This window comes from Onychostruthus taczanowskii, unplaced genomic scaffold, assembly GCF_017590055.1.
Source record: "Onychostruthus taczanowskii isolate IOZ18803 unplaced genomic scaffold, ASM1759005v1 scaffold51, whole genome shotgun sequence".
NCBI lineage: Eukaryota > Metazoa > Chordata > Aves > Passeriformes > Passeridae > Onychostruthus > Onychostruthus taczanowskii.
Genome location: NW_024502680.1, coordinates 2,249,614 through 2,266,624, shown reverse-complemented (window position 1 = coordinate 2,266,624; position 17,011 = coordinate 2,249,614). Strand labels below are relative to the sequence as shown.

Below are 17,011 nucleotides of genomic sequence, written 5' to 3'. Positions count from 1 at the left end.
TTAATTGAAAAACATGTTTTATTCCACCTTTAAAAAGGTAATGCAGACTGTTACCTCAGAAAGCAATAGAATAAAAACCTTTATTGTTCCACCTTTGTCAAAGTTCATTTTCTATGGATATGAATTTTTGTAACATAATTTTGTTACATTAGAAACTTCAGCTCCTTAGAGGCTTAATGTGGAGTAGCAAAAAAAAACCTTCAAAACCAATTCAATCCCATGTCTTCAAGTAAGATACCACTTGGGCACAAGGAATCTCTAGGATTAGAATCAGTTAGATCTTCCACCTCCTCCCTTTCCTGTGTTCTTTGTCCTCATTTCATGCCAAGCTTTCACCAGTGGTTCTCTGTTCTTCCATATGAGCTCGTGGCCATAAGTCACGTACCACCTGGGAAAGAAAGTCATAAAAAATGATCTCCATTTAAAAGACTGTTAAAACAGTTCTGTTCCTTGAGCTGATCCTTGCTGACAACACCAAGGAAAAGTGGTCTTTCTTCTGCTATATAAATACAACTGCCCCATACATGAACCATGAACAACATAATGAACCATGTTCCATTCAAAATGAATTTTTATCTATATGCACCTGAAGATTAATCTATCAAAGTGTTCTAGCTTTGTTTATATTCACAGACAATTATATATGCTAATAATATGAATATCAACATAAGTGATTAAGCAATGGAGGTTATGGTGCAGAGGCACGAGGGGAAGCAACCACATGAAAAGAGGTTGAAGGTTCTCTCCCAAGCCCAACGCCACACCTGAATCCTGAGGAACAAAAGCACTTTTCTGTGAGCCAGCAGCCAGTGAACTGGCCATCCCTTTAAATCATACAGCTGCTTTCCAAAGTGGGAGGCAATGTATAGAAAATACTTTGGCCATTCAACATAGGTCCTAAATAAGGCCCTTTCTCTTTTAGGATGAAGTGACCAAAATCATCACTGAGTAGAACAAACAGGTAAAACATATGTAGGTGAGGACACAAGAAACTTGCTGTCTGGACCATTTTTACTGCAACTATCCTCTTTTCATATGTGAATCTGCCTTACCAATGCAGATTGTTCCTTCATCACAATGAACAAGCTGATTCAGATCCATCAGGACAGAAAGCAGTTAGGAATCAGCAAGACTACATCAGATGCATTTGTGATACCAGAGACAGGGAGAAAAGGAGACTGTACAGCACAGAGCTTACTGACACCAAAGCCAAGAAATAGGAAAACATTTTACAAACCAGTGTACAAGCTGGTTTGCCTTTAAGTCTGGCCTAGTGAAATCTCAGGCAGCCTTTTCAAATGCCCACATAAAATATTAAAAAATGCACTTAGCAATAGGTGTGCAGTTGGGTAGAAGGGGAAAAATTCAATGTAGTTCAAACATGGAACAATACAGAACTGTTTCCTACAAACTTGTTTCTAGTAGTTCTTACTAATTAGGAAGGGTCCCCACAAAGGCAATACAGCAACACTGAGAAATCTGCACTAGAGGCCGCTCAAAGGAATTTGGCCTGAGCTTTTATTAACTCTGTAGCTCTCTGTAAATTGGCAATTAGAGGGAAAATATGGACACAAAGACATTTTTTTAGCTCTTTAAAGTTATTTTAATTTGTCCATTCTGTGTTTTGTGGGAATCTTTTCTGCCCTGTGACCCTCTTCAATGTGCTGGCAAGTGCAGGACAGAAAGAGCCAGCCCAGGTTTACAGGACCACCTGACATTAAATCCATGGTTCTAAGGCAGTTCAGCTCAATTCTTTCAGTTCATCAGTTAACAATGTTTTTCATAAAATGTTACAGCACTAAAAGGGTAACAGTGAGTTGTACTCACTGCTAGTTAAGACAACTTTACAGAAAAAACCCCACACTTCAGCAATATAGGAGGAGAGAAAAATACAGGATTAATTTAAATACAAAATAGAGTTAACAAATACAGACTTACATTCCAAAGAGAGCTCCCCCAAGGTGTGCAGCATGGTCAAAAAGTCTCCAGCCTAAAGCAAGCCCTGCAGTGTCAAATGCAATTATGGCTTTTAAAGCCTAGAAACGAGAGAACATGAAATGGACAGGATCAGTCACAGCATAAAACAGCCAATTATAACAGTTTTTTATTCTAGCACAGAGCAAAAATTCAGAATCAAAAAACATCCTATAGATTTTATATCGAAGAAATTACTGTAAAACATTGTTTTAAAACAAGAGACTCAGCCCCCAGCTGTATTGTGCTGTCAAAATACAGATGTGAGCAGCTACAGAATGCAGGGTGGGAATGTGTCCTTTTTGAACACTCAGTCTCTTCCAGTCTTCGTTTCTAAAGCTACAAATATCAAACTTGGGTCAGGAGGAAACAAAAATTACTTGAAAGAGTACATGCTATAAAAGACACCACAAAATATGTAGCTGCAACATTCTCATTCTCTAATTCTGATGTAGCTTAGATTTATGTGGATCTGTGCTCCTGAACCACTACCTTCTAGTGGATGGAACATATGGGGCAGCATCCCTGTTATCTTATCTGATATAAACATTTGTTGGAAGGCAGAAAATCAGGATGGCAGTGAACAACTCCACAGCAGAGCAGCACAAGCTGCTGGTGTATCATCTCCAGGAGACACAAGGCACCATAACTGTCAATACACAAGACTTTACTAAATGCCTCACTTCATAAAGACTGACAGATTTAATGCTAGGATTAAATGGTACTTTAGGCAGGATTTCTTTCCTTAAGCATAGGTGTTAGAATAGAAGCTCCATTGCTACACTGGCTTGTTTAATTTGAAAGCCCATTACAGTGTAGGTAAGGTAGATTAAAGGAGTCCGTGAAGTTTAGATAAACAATTATACAGTTGGGCCAAAATCATTCCAGTGTTTCTACTGCAGTAGCTGATCCTGCTCCTGTTTTGCAGTGAGCACTTGCTCATGACAATGCTCTCAGTGGCTCTGCCTATATTTCCACCCTGGCCATCTTTTAAAAGAAAGATGCAGTTAAAAGGTAGCATGCAAAAAACCCCAGGTAAACCCAAGCAGAAGTGCAAAGAAAAACATGAAGACTACATCTAAGAATGCTTGTTGAAATCTATAAGCTTCACTTATAAAGAGTATTAAATCTCATGATCTTAGAATGACCTGGCTTAACTGCTTTAAGCAGTAAAACACCTTTAAGTAGGACCAAACATGATTAACTTATTAAAGCAAGTTGAGATATACATGAGAAGCTTTTCTTAAATGTGGCAGTGGTGGTGCATAAAAGAACTTAATGAAACAAAAAAAAAAGGAGTCCTAGTACTACACATGAAGACAAGTCTTAGTAGCCTACTTCTAATTCCAAGAGTGTTCCTAAAAGTATCAAAAGATGATATGCAAAAGAGAAAGCAAATGTTCCTCCAGGGCTGGAATGTAATCTTGAAAAGTGAAATTCTGTGTTTCTCATCTTGATACATTTTTCTTTAAAGACCATGTACCAGTTTTATATCAGCCTGTTTCAAGTGCTGCTATAAAAATACCACCCATCAGAAAGAAGAGGATGTGTATGTAGGTTTCCTCAGACAGGTGAACCTGACTCCCTCCCAGATTCTTTCACTTTTTTGGATTAGATCTGAAACAGACCCTCGGAGGATGGAATTTAGGATAATTCTGAATTCACCACCCTCTGCTGTAACGACTCTGCTAGGCTGCAACAATTCAGAATCGATCCCTGGGACTTCCGTGGCCCCTCTTCTCTTTCCAAATAAATGTAACTGCTTAGAAACACAGAGGAAGAGGACAGATGCTCAGACACTGCAGAGGTAGGGGGAAAATGTTTTGAGAGTAGCATTTCTTTGAAGTTCAAAGGCACTTACACTTCCTGCTGTAAATGTGAACATGGGAAGAAGTATGATGGCCAGTTTTGCTTCTGGCATCTTCGTACACACGGCTGCAAGGACAGTCATTATAGCTCCTGACTGGAAATACAGGAAAATACATCAAAGCAAGCTAACATGTTACATAAGGGATAATACATTTTTTTGAATGTGAACCTGTTTTCCTTTTAGCTGTTATTTTCAAATGCAGCCCTGTGGTAAAACTCAAAGCACCACAAAAAAGTTCTAAATAAAAATAAAACAAGACACCACTATTTAATTTCAATATCTAGAATTATAAATCCTGAGGAAAAAACATCCTTCAAATCCTCTTATATAATTAAGAAATACATACTCCTGAATTTAAGATAATGATTTCTGGAAATGTGCTTTTTCCCAAGTAAGCCCTAGAAATTCTATATGTATCAATCGACCATAGACATATGAAGAAGCTAAACACTCTGAAGCTTGTACAAAACCAAGGAAAGTAACAGATGGACAGGAACAAAAACCTTTTGTCAAGGAAACAAGTAATTCCCTGGACTGTACTAAACTGACCATGGGGTTTTGTATCCCTGAAACAATCTCAATGGAAAGGCTCTGAATGCAGTAAACTAATGCAATGTGTGGTAATTTCACCAAGTTCAGATCAGTAAGACTAAGAGAAAGTAACTTGCTCCAGGTGTAATTAATTCATAAGACAAAGGAACAATACACATATAGCATTTCCCAAAGTTCTAACTTCAGCACAGCTAAACAGTTTTTTTCATTCTAACAGAATACTGAGAATCTGACTTTGGGCTTTTATCAAAATTATTTAGTATAGTAAGTTAAGCCTTTAAAACCTGGCAAATGCCTAGGTTAACCTCAAATTTAATGCAAGTTAAGTGTTTTAAAACATTCTACTACTAAAAACCCTTGGAAAGAACTGGCAGCTAAAGAAGCTCTTCAGCCTGCCTCATATTGTTCATTGGGTGAGACTTTTGGCAGGAGTGCTGCCCTTCCTGCACAGCATGCCCTACAACTTCCACTGGGATCACATGCTGAGTCTGATTGTCTGATTACATTATCTCTTTCCAAAGTATTCTATTTTTAATTAGAGAAGACTGCTACACAATTACAAAATACCGTTTTTGCAATAAAAAGTTACATAACTGATCTGCTCAGGGACAAGAGCTCCTGCTGTTCAGGACTCATTTACAACCCTCAGCATTCAGTGGTGTTAGTTCTGGGCAGCTGCTGCAGCAGAGGTAATACATCTGAAGAACAGGCAAGTTGTTGCACAGGAGAACCAGTTCGTACCTGGTTACTTGATTGTGGTAAACCTTTTTAGTTTCCATTACCCCAAATATACTCTTGGCTTTTAAAGAGGTGAAAGAATATAGCAGGGTTTCAAATTGGCTTCAAAGATCATGATCAGTCTCTCATATTCCAAGATACTTACAGCTCCAAGGGATGGTTCAAACCTTCCCGTGGCGATTTTTGCAACATAACTGACAAAAGTGGAGATAACCCCTGAAAAAGAGAAATTACTACTGGAAACGATGGCAGCAATGCAGACCAGCATCAGAAAGTACAAATTAACTGTCATCTTTGGTCACAAAAATTCCTCTGTTAATATAGAGACTGTATGAACAACTATTTTATTTTGGTAGTAAAGCAGAAATTAAAACCAGATACGGTTTTATCATATTTAAAAGCCCAGTATCTTAAACCTACCAAAAATCTGTATGACAGCAAAGTAGTACTGCCTTTAGTATAAAGCAATGTGTGGGACTGAAAAATGGCCATCTGTCATCATGTATCTATTAACCAAGCACATAGTTTATTTGTATGAACACATATTTATATTTTTTAAGTGTTGTAAATATATATATTTAACATTACCAGCAGAAAGATACACTGCAATGAACTGCTCACAGCCCAGAAGAGAGACAATGCTGCTGGAAAAGCTCCACAGAACATACATATTTGCTGCCATGTGGAAGAGAGAGAAGTGACTAAACGTAGAGAGCAGCATGGGAGAACACAGGGCTCCTACAAAAGAAAAAAGCAATGCACATGAAGTCAGTATTTTAATTTGCAACACGTCACGTAGACTAGAAATGTATCAAGAGACACTATAGGATAATTATGCCTAGATTCTCAAATACAAGCTAGGAAATAAACCCAGCAATGAAAAAATTTCAAATTCCAAGCAATGCCTTTTGGAAAGGTAGAACATGTACCCCAAAAATATGCAAGCTGTAATAACAGTCTTAGTTACCTATTGGGGATTGTTTCATAGAAAACATTATGACACATGTCCTATGCTTTGAAAAAGAAAAAAGGTATTTCATTTATATATGTATATGGTGAAGGATTTTTAATACATGAGCAGCCACATAAAATGAATTTGCAACAAAGAAGAATTCAGAAAAAACAGTTTTCTTTTCTGAAAAAAAAAAGGAAACTAGCTCTCCTCACTGAAATGGCAGCTTTGAAAATGCAAACAAGCCAATTAGCAGGTTTGAAGGTCAACATTATATAAAATAGGAGTGTTTGGGGTGACATGCTCAGATTTGGGTAGCAGATATATTTAGCTTTGGAGTGTGTGGGGGAACTGGTTGAGTTTCCACTTTTTCAGCAGAAATTAAGAGGTAGAAGGAAGCACCTTCCGAACATGTTTGTCTTCTTGTCCTTTTAATTATTTTCTCTGCTGTAGAAATGAAACCCCATTTTTCTGCCATTAAATATTACTACATTTTTTCCTATGTTAATATCTTCAGCACATTTCATACACAGTGAAAGCCAAGTTGATGCTTGGGTTTTCTTAATGTGATTGAAAGCACAGCTTTGAAGCAAGGACTCTGTACACAACCTACAGACTAATCCTTGTCTACTGATGAAAAGATACATGCACATGACTGATGATGGTTCTATCTGCATCCCACAGATCATTAAAGGGAGGAAATAATCACATTTGAGTCTAGTTTATGAATGGCATTATGTAGTACAGCTTATTTTCCTCTTTCACTGAGTGGCTCGATTTGCATTCTGTCCAAGAAAGCAGTTTGGCTGATGTCACTGGGAAAAGCACCTCTCACCTTTATTCAGGCAGGAGCTGCTGCATCCCACTGCATGCAGGAAAAAGCCAGGTAGCAGGCAACTGTTCTGATGTCACAATATTTAGAAAAGCACCAGTTGTGTTTGTTTTAAAAAAATCAGATCCATTACTCCTAACATTCTTCCCCTCAAACCATTTCCTGCCTAGACAGAATAATGTGTTTGAGCATGACTGAGATTGCTTGTGGGTGATGGAGCTCCAAGTAAGCCACATGCCACCTGAGCCTTCTGCAGCATCACCAGAGGTTTTATTACATCTCTGTGTAGGAAAGCTACCCGAATTATTGTTCACTTACTGGAGGATGGATTTGAGGTGAAATATGTAAACATAATCCGTCGCATGCCAGGCAGTCTCCACAAACAGAATACAAAGACATTTGCAGCTATAATACCTATCAAGAGGGGAAAAGAAAGTATAAAAGCAAATTACAAATGTAACAAACCATAATGCTTACTGAAAGCAAGTATTTAAAAAGACAGCTTGTAGAATTGTACTTTTTCTTCACAATTCCATTAAAAGCAATATCCACTTCTTACTCTGTACACAGTCTAGAAAAAGCAAGGAAAAATACTGGAAGCTTCATTTATATAGTGGAAATCTTTCAGAAATATGACATTTAATTGCAACTGTTCTAACACAGAGTGTAATGAATCCAACAGTCCACAAAGATGTGTGCTGAGAAGGTTCAAGCTATGGTTTCAAACTGCTATATTCTATTGCAGAATCAATGAAACAGGAGCCATCTCAGAGGTCCCATTTCCTGCCCCTCTTGCTATTTATTTCCAAATGCCACTGAGCTACTGCACAGCTGCATTTAACTGCAGAACAGGAGAAGACTGGGGGAGCCACACAAATACACAGTACATATCCTGTCCATTTCTGGGGGGGAGTTTTGGTTTTAAGAAAATTGCAAAGTTGAATGGGCTTTGTGACCTTTGGGAGACAGCAAATGCACAGCTTTTTACTTCACAGATGTTATTGCTATCTCACTCTGCTTTCAGTAGGAGTGCAAATTATTTGAAACATAATGAAAATGTATTATTTCTTGTTTAAAATGCCTTCTCTATTTATATCCAAGCATTTAGGTACTTAAAATGGTGAAAATAACTGTTAAATGGCATTTAAGTAACCTTACACTAACAACCTGCTAATACAGATTCAGAAAATATTTAATGTAAAATATGTAGCAGGAGATAGGGCTCAGCTATTGGATTTGAATCAAGTTCTCATCAATTTTGTTTCACACATTACATTTATCTCAGGGATTTCAGCTGGCACTAGGCTAACCAATCAAAACTACATTATAACCAAAGGAAAGCTCAAAGGTTAATTTTTTGCTACTTTTCATATGTCATACTGCAAGTATGTAACTATTAGGGAATTTTTAATTCCCACATTTCAGTGGAATATATCCACCTATTTCTTCTAAAAGCATTTGCTGTTTTTCATAATTCATAAGCAAAATATTGCTGGGGGAGGATTCTACTTAATCCTCCACACTCTCTCACACAGATGCACAGGAACTTTTTTAAGGCATACAAAAAATAGTTTGTGAGAAGGAATGGTAGCAGAAATAGTGTATGTGCAGGTGTAAATTTACACATGCTTTGTGCCCAACAACCTAAACATGGTATGAAAGCCATCTGTTTTAATATACTGTACCTGTTTGCCATATTTCTCTTCCTGTGAATGCCTAATACTTGTAAGCTAACACAAACCTGTCACAGTCCGCTGACCCTCAGTCAGGTTATTCCACCAGCTGTTAACCTGGAACAGAATTGTTCTCCATCAATGCCACCATGAAGCACTTGCAATTTCAAAAACAGCCATGTAAAGCTTATACGTTTTTAAGAATGGAAAGCATTTGTTTGAAATCTGTGAAGTCAATCAGTTTCAAAGTTTTTTTACTTCTGATTGCTTTAGCTCTTCAAGTTGACATTTCCTTACTGAAGAACAGCTATCTACCCTCCTTTTCATAAAATACCACAATAAGGATGAAGACTTTTTCCAAAAAGCATGGGGTTATATCCTTTTGCACAACTCCAGTGGGTTTACCCTGCTTGCATTAAACAAAGATCTAGCCCATAATGCTGACTTTAGCAGATTAGCCAAAGTTAGCATAAATCCTGCCTCGACTAAGCCTCACCCTAATGCTGTCTAACATCACACCACCCACCTTTGAGTGATTCCACTTTTGTGCCAGGATCACTTTTGCAGAGGTGGCTCACAAGATGTGGAATCCTTCCCCCTTGCGTCCAGTTCACCCAGCCCTCCTCCAAGTTTAAAACCCCTGAAAAAGTTTATTTTGAGTGCAGTCAGCACACAGACAAATTGCACCCCCCTTTCCCTTCCTCAGCTTTTGTAATCATTTTGGACATATATTTTGTTGCCACCTCAGTGACCTTCCAACCGTATTGATGGGGACAATGTCATAAAAATTATCTGCAGGTTGGAGGCAGGGGATGCTGTATGAAAGAAAGTATTCACTATTTGATATCAAAGTAACAACTTCATTGCATTTTTTGTTTAATTCTCTGGCAGAGGATATTCTTCAGTATAAGAACACAGAACAGACATGATTTTTCTACAACACAAGGATTATATACCCTCAGAAACAACGGGGGAATCCTCAACTCTTAGAAACAGAACTTACCCATTGAAGATGGGGATTGGGAGCTTAAGCCTATTAACAACAGGGCAGTTTAGTTTTCTTTTTTGGATAGCTAATCACCAGATCTTCCCCTTCAGGTTTTGAAGGAAAACAAAAGTATAAAGACATAATTATTTTAAAATATTAAGTGCTGATCATAATTTCCCTTGAAGTTCATATACACCAAGCAAGAAAGTATGCTGGGATAAAGGTAATTTTCTTTCTAGCAGCTTATACATGGTTCTGTGTTTTAGATTTTTGACCAAGACAGTACTGACAACCCACTAATGTTCTACATTCTGGTGAATGGTGTTTATACAACATCAAGATCTTTTGCATTTCTCACTCTGCCGCTGCAGGCTGCAACAAGCTGGAAGGGGACACAACCAAGCAGGTAATCTGAACTAACCAGAGATATTCCCTACCAAATAACAGCATCTCCCCAAAAGAGAGGATTTCAGGAGCTTTAACGTATTTTTCTCATGAACTGCTTGGGCACTGGTCTTTCCACAGGAGATTGTGAGTGGCTGCCTATGCGTCACTTGCTTTCTTCTCTCTTCACACACTTACTAAACGATTTTTTGGTGATTATTTTATCTTTACCCCCCAGTTTTCTTGCTTTTCTTCTTCCCCCAGCCCACTGGGGGTTTGTGGGGGCTGTGAGCAAGGAGCCACATGGAGTTCTGCTGCCCACCAGGGTTATCCCACATGCCCATTTGCACAGCAGTGCTGGTGTGCACCATACACATTAGAAAAACAGCTCCTGTGTGTCCTGCCCAGGATCCCGAGCCTCTCCAGCTCCACGCTCAGCCCTACTTCCCTTGGACAAGCAGACCTGAAAGACTATCAAGCCCAGTCTATCACAAGCTAGCAGTAACCTTGAAACAAATGCAAACATACATGAATGTTTAGGTTAGGTTTAAGTACACTTAATTAAAAACTTAATGACTGATATTTTTGGGATGCCAACTAAATTCATAACAAATCTTGCAGCACTTATTTTGTTCTTGCTGCCCAAACTCAAAAAGTACTTGTGTGGAAATGTCAGCTCTTAAAGTGAAAAAGCTCTCTAAAACCTCATATTTTTAAGGGTTTATAGGCTGAAAATACAAATCCATTTCAGAAGCCACAGAACTGAAAAGCCTTAAGCATAAGATCGAGAATTTAATCTAGGTCTGTCCTCTGGGAATTCATGTTCACTTTTGAGTGTACTTAAGATAAAGCAAGAACAGTTGTTGAGATTTTTTTTATGGTGAAAAAGAAAATGGTACCTAGTTTAGATGAACAAATTCCTACTACCGACTTCTCTTTCCTGCAGTTCTGGGTGAAGATGGTATTTTTCCCTATTTTTCCACTATAACTTTTTCAGTAACATCAAGTTACAGTTTTCTAGGACTAATTCTATCAGTTTTCCTTGCAAGTCAACTTATCTACTGCAATTTTTTGAGAAGCCAATATTTCTGCAAGGTCCAAATCAGAAAAACCAGGACAAGTATCTGTAGCACAAACGATGCTGACACCGGCGGGACGCAGCTGCGCCTCGCAGTCCCGCAGGGCTCCGCCCCTGTGCGCGCAGCCTAGGCCCGGCTCTGCGTACCTGCTTTCTGAACTCGCCTCTCTTCTGCGGCCGCATTTTATCCATCCAGTCCGCTCGAGCCTCCTCAAAGTAGGTCTGGACGCGCGACTTGAGCGACTCATACTGCCAGATGGCGGCGGAGCCGAAGGCCGAGCCCGTGAACTGCGCGACACCGGACAAAGGCTCAGTGACCGCTCCGCCCCGGGGCCCGGCCGGGCGCATCCCGGGCTAATGCCGCATCCCGGGCTAATGCCGCATCCCGGGCTAATGCCGCATCCCGGGCTAATGCCGCAGCCCGGGCTAACGCCGCACCCCGGGCTAATGGCACAGCCCGGGCTAATGGCACAGCCCGGGCACGGCAGCGGGACCTGTGGCACCGCTGACCAGCGGGAATCACAGCATGACACAGTCCTTAAGGCTGGAAAACACCTTTAAGAGCATGAGTCCAAGCCAGCACCACCACTGAGTTCACCATGTCCTCGAGTACATCCACGTGCTTTTTGAACACTTTCAGGGATGGAGACTCCACCACTGCTCTCGGCAGCCTGTTTCAATGCTTTGCAACCCATTTTGTTCTTTTTTTTTTCCCCTCTAACATCTAATCTAAATCTCTCCTTGTGCATCTTGAGGCCATTTCCTCAGGTTTACTGGATGTTCAGTGTCATGAGATGAAGATTTATCAAAAAGGTTCACAAACAAAATTGGTCAATGAAATTACAAAGTTCACCGAAATGGAATGAAACTGGGATACTTCGACAGTATTTCCATTGATTTAGCTGAAGTTACTTTGTATTAGCTCATTATAACGCTACAGTATTTGGCCAAGAACCTTGCGTTAACTCTGAGGGAGTGAGAAGCGAAGCCCAGGGAGGAAACATTCCCGAGACAGATGGAATATGCTCCTTACCGCCCCGCTCCCCCCAGCCGGGCACAGCACCCAGCCCAGGAGCCACTTACCCCTACGGCGAACAGGAGCGGCTTCACCAGGCGGCGCGGCGAGGGGCGGCCGGCGGCCGTGGTGGGTGACGGCGGGCAGAGGCTGCGGCGCGGGGGCGGCGGGCCGGCGGCGAGGGGCGGCCGGCGGCCGTGGTGGGTGACGGCGGGCAGAGGCTGCGGCGCGGGGGCGGCGGGCCGGGCCGCGCCTCGGTGGCGGCTGCCGGGGGCTCCTCGGGCCGCGGCCGCGCCCGGCGGAAACCCCGCCGCGGCTGCAGCAGCAGCAGCGCCAGCCTGCGGGGGAAACATGCGAACCGTCAGCACCGCCCGCCCCAGCCGCCTCTTCCCTCCCTTACCCTCCCCGTCCCTTGCCGTGCCGGCGGCACCTGTGCGGCCGCGGACCCCCGGCGCGGGCCCAGCACCGCCACGCCATGTTGGCGCCTCCCCAAGCGCTTCCGGGGCAGCCGGTCGACATCTTCCCGCCGATGGCGGGGGAGCCGCTCGGTCACCGCATGGCAAAGGGCGGGCGCGGCTCCCTGCGGCTCCTGTGCCGCTCCGCACCGCGGCTGGATGGGTGCCCGCGCAGCTCCCGGTGCAGCAGCCGAGGCTCAGCGGGCAGCGCCCGTGTGGGAGCCCCCCCGAGGCCGCCATGTCGGGTGGGTGGTGCCTGCTCTGCCGCCATGATGAGCGTGGCAGCGCCTTCCCCGCCGCGCCCCCCTTGGAGGGCTGCGCTGGCGCCGTGAGGCCGGGGGCTGCCGTGATTTCACAGAATCAAATATGCTGAGTTGGACGGGACCCACAAGGATCATCGAGTCCAACTACTGGCTCTGCACAGGACCATCCCTAAGAATCCCACCGTGTACCCCTGAGTGCTGTCTAAATGCTCCTTGAACTCTGTTACGTGTGGTTATGCAGCCACTTCCTTAGGGAACCTATTCCAGTGCCCAGCCACCCTCCGAATGAAGAACCTTTTTTTAAATATCCAGCCTAGACCTGCCCTGACACAATTTCAGGCCGTTCCCTTGGGTCCTGTAACCGGTCACCTGTGCCTGCCCCTCCTCTAACCCTCATGAGGAAGTCACAATGAGGTCTCTTCCAGGCTGAACAGACCAGGTGTCCTCAGCCTCTTCTCTCATATGGCTTCTCAAGGCTCTTCTCCATCCTTGTGGCCCTCCTGTGGACACTCTCGAATAGCTTAATATCTTTTTTCTATTGTGGTGCCCAAAACTCCCTCCAGGACTCAAGGTGAGGCCATCTCTGAGCACAGCAGACGGGAACAATCCCCACCCTGGCCTGGCTGGCGATGCTGTGCTGCTGCCCTCCAGGACACAGCAGGCCTTCCTGGTTGCCAGGGCACTGCTCATTCATATTCAACTCGCTGCTGACCAGGACCCCCAGGTCCCTTTCCACAGCACTTCTTTCCAGGGTCTTGTTCCCCAGTTTGTAGGCACATTGGGGTTGTCCCATCCCAGGTGCAGAATCCAACACTTTCCCTTTTTAAGCCTCACACAGCTGGTAATTGCCCAGCCCTCTGATTTATCAAGGTCTCTCTGTAGGGCTGATTTATTGTACTGCTCTCTAGAAGCCTTATGGAATAGGCAGAGCCAGTTTCTGCCTAGCCTGCAGCAGCCCAGGAGGCGAGGTGGAGGCTGGAGCTGCTGCCTCAGCATTGCCTTGCTGCGTGTGTGGCTCCACATCACCTTGCCACACCTCAGCACCTTCCCTCCCCGGGCTCCTCTGCCCTGCCCTGCCCCACTTCACCCCACCCCACCCCACCTCACCTCACCTTACCTCACTTCACCACTGGGATGCTCCAGCAAAGGGCTGCTGGATGACAGGATTCCCACCCCACTAGCTCTTTCCAGTCTCTTCCCTGTATCTGTATCAAGAATAGTTTGGCCAGCAGGATCAGGGAAATTATCATCCCCTGTACTCGGCATGGGTGAAGCCACACCTGGTTTTGGGCCGCTGGTTTTGGGCCCCTCACTTTAAAAAGGACATTGAGGTGCTGGAGCGTGTCCAGCGAAGGGCACCAAGGCTCGTGAGAGGTTTAGAGCACTTGTCTGACGAGGAGTGGCTGAGGGAGCCGGGGCTGTTTAGTCTGCAGGGGCTCAGGAGGGACCTCCTGGCGCTGTACAGCTCCCTGGCAGGAGGCTGTAGTGAGATGGGGCCAGTCTCTTCTGCCATGTCTGCAGTGAGGGGACCAGAGGAAATGGCTTTAAGAGAGGCGGGAGAATCAGATTAAATACTAAAACATATTTTTCCCTGTTCAGGAGGTCAGACATCAGGACAGGTTGCCAGGGAGGTGGTGGAGTCCCCACCCTGGAGGTGCTCAACAGGCACCTACACCTGGTGCTGGGTGATGTGGTCTAGTGGCTTAGGGGTACAGTGGCAGTGCTGGGTGGACAGTTGGACTGGATGATCTGAAAAGTCCCTTCCAACCTCGGTGATTCTATGATTGTGTAGTTACCCACACATGCCTGAGCAGGTGCTACAGTGGCCCCTGTGGTCCCCTTGCTGCCACCAAGGTGCCTGGTCTCTGGCACTGTGCTGCTCTTCCCTGCGCCATCTCCATGCCAGCAAAGCTCTGCAGGGCTGGAGAGCTGTGTTAGCAGAGAAAAGTCCACTGTACACACCACCAGCCTCTTGAAATTAAATGGGAAAAGAAAACAGGTGTTTGCATTGAAAGTAGCTTGTGAGTCTGAAGAAGTTGCATGCACCTTCTGGTTGCCTGTTTTGCCATGGACATACTCATGGGACAGCAAAGCCACCTACACAATGCCAGACATGCCTGGGCCACCAGGCAGAGTGCAGAGCTACCAAAATCCAGCAGCAGAAAAATCAGAGGTGCACATGGAGGACAAGAGGCAGCAGTCACGTATGCAGCAGGAAAAGTTCTGCATGCGTGAGAGGAACACACTCCACAGGAGATGTTGTGCAAATTCAGCTCTGGAGACCCCTGTCTTGTGACTGGATAAGGCTTGGGTGACCTGACCCAACACTGTAACTCTGCTTTAGTGGGAGGCTGACATCCGTGTGGCCCCAAGTTATTTTGTAGTTCATTATGTGAAGGCAAAGTTAATAGCAAGATGAGAGTGATCTGCATATTATAATTGCAAGTGGTTATAAGACTGATTCATTTATTAAGATGTTATGACAACTTCAGGAACAAAGTTACAAAGTCATATTCTTTGGAAGTGGTAGGAAATGAATTAACATTGTTCCTCTTTTTTATTTTTTATTTTACTTTTTCCCCTTACCTAGTAGTGAAAAGAGTTTGCCTTCTCACCCCAAGGTCAGATTCTGATGAGGGAAAACCTCTGTGAGCTGTGGTGGGAAACTGCTCTAAGTGGTTTAGTACTGTATTTAAATTTGCATTTTATCTCTTTCTGATTGCGCTGGTGGCCATGGGTCAGCCTCAGAATTTACCTGAACTAAGAAGTGATTAGTAGGTTCAAAGACATTTATTGCTGATGTTAGAAATTTATATATAAATGAAAACCAGTGTTGTAATCAATGCTTTTTTTCCTGTTTTTCTACATAACAAATTAAAAAAGAAGTAAAAGAGGTTTTAAACTTTCCATTTTAGACACTTACCACTCATTTTTGCTTCCAAAGACCTTATCAGGAGTAATTTGTTTATTTAAGTTACTTCAGTATTTTTCTTTGCTAACCCTTCCTGTGCTGTGTTCAAACCACGTACATTTTGGCTGTGCTGTTTTTAATGTTGTTACAGTGATCCTTTTGCTCCCCCAGGGTTTGTTTTTATCACATTATAGCTCTTACTTGCATATAACCTATATGTGTACTTTGTGAGGGAAGATGCTCTGGACTTTGTGTATTTATTCCTTTTTGGTTTATTGTCATTCTCCTTTGGATATTTGCTATCAGCTGTGCCATCACCTCAAACTTATAAACATGGTACTGTGTGACATCTGGTACAATCAGGTCCTGTAGGGTGGGGTGACCCTGGGATGGGCTGAAAGGGGATGGATGTGCTGTTGGAATAAAGTACTATCTGGACAGTCCTATGGGGTTTGTGTGGTACAAACAGGGTCAGGAATGGGTGATGAGGGAGGAAGGCAAAGAGAGGAGGCAGTGCGGCAGCAAAGCGGCCGCAGAGCTGTCCCAGGCTGCCAGTCCTTCGGCCATGAGCCCGGGAGGTCTGTCCTGCAGTCACAAACAGTTTGGTTTGGTAATGTCATCCACTGCACAGGTGTCCAGCTGCATATTTCTTCTTTAGAATAAATGGTTTTAGGTAAACCAGCCATTGTGGAAGTTGTAGCAATGTGTCTGCAGTGCTTTGCTCTCCAGTGGTGCTTGGGCAGCTCGGTGGCCCTGACAAAGCAAATTATATGCCAGGTTAAGCTGAGTATATTTGGAACTAATTTACATAATTTCCTGGTAATTTTCCCTTTTGACATGCCAGGTCTTTGTGCAACAGTTGGACAGAGCTTTGGCCCTGGGTCCTTGATTTTTAGAATAGGACAAAGGTCCTGAAGAGTACAAAATTTTGTTTGGGTGGTCGAACTGGTCCTCACAAAGTGCTGACACTACTATATAGCAGGAAGGTAGAGAAAAGGATTAGAAACATACCATAAACGTGAGTATCACAATTCATCTTGCTTTAAATTTGTATTGGTAGACATTGTAATTGGGAGATGAATAATTTACTAAAACATTTGATAGTTTTAATTTTTAAATGAATTTTGAGTTAGCAAGCAAGTAACAAATGGATGAAACATTGCAAATTAAAATTAGAGAATTCTTTGGTTGTCTCCTGTGGTTTTGCTCTGTTTGCATTTTTTAGTGGTAAACGTGTACAATAATAAAAGTTTTCCTAAGAAAAATAATGTATTAATGTGAATAATAATATTCAATTATTCCAATTAGTTGATAGGATTTAGATTC

At 43.1% G+C, this 17,011-nt stretch overlaps 1 protein-coding gene across 1 annotated transcript; it reads right to left on the bottom strand.

Annotated features, from left to right (window-relative positions):
- On the bottom strand, positions 1-12,608 carry PARL (presenilin associated rhomboid like). The gene is made up of 11 exons (XM_041416335.1): positions 12,487-12,608; positions 12,303-12,394; positions 12,125-12,231; positions 11,189-11,329; positions 8,660-8,708; positions 7,237-7,332; positions 5,723-5,872; positions 5,280-5,350; positions 3,836-3,937; positions 1,939-2,036; positions 1-388 (listed from the first exon to the last, which is right to left on the bottom strand). The coding sequence occupies exons 1-11, from the start codon at positions 12,573-12,575 to the stop codon at positions 271-273; spliced, it is 1,113 nt and encodes a 370-aa protein (XP_041272269.1). The 5' UTR covers positions 12,576-12,608; the 3' UTR covers positions 1-270.
- Positions 12,609-17,011: the final 4,403 nt, after the last annotated feature.

Coding starts and splice junctions, on each gene's coding strand:
- PARL (XM_041416335.1), bottom strand. CDS start 12,575: ATGTCGACCGGCTGCCCCGGAAGCGCTTGGGGAGGCGCCAACATGGCG. Junction 3,938..5,279: donor TTGAACCATCCCTTGGAGCT/GTAAGTATCTTG, acceptor CTGTATTTCCAG/TCAGGAGCTATAATGACTGT. Junction 389..1,938: donor GGGGGAGCTCTCTTTGGAAT/GTAAGTCTGTAT, acceptor TTTCTTTCCCAG/GTGGTACGTGACTTATGGCC.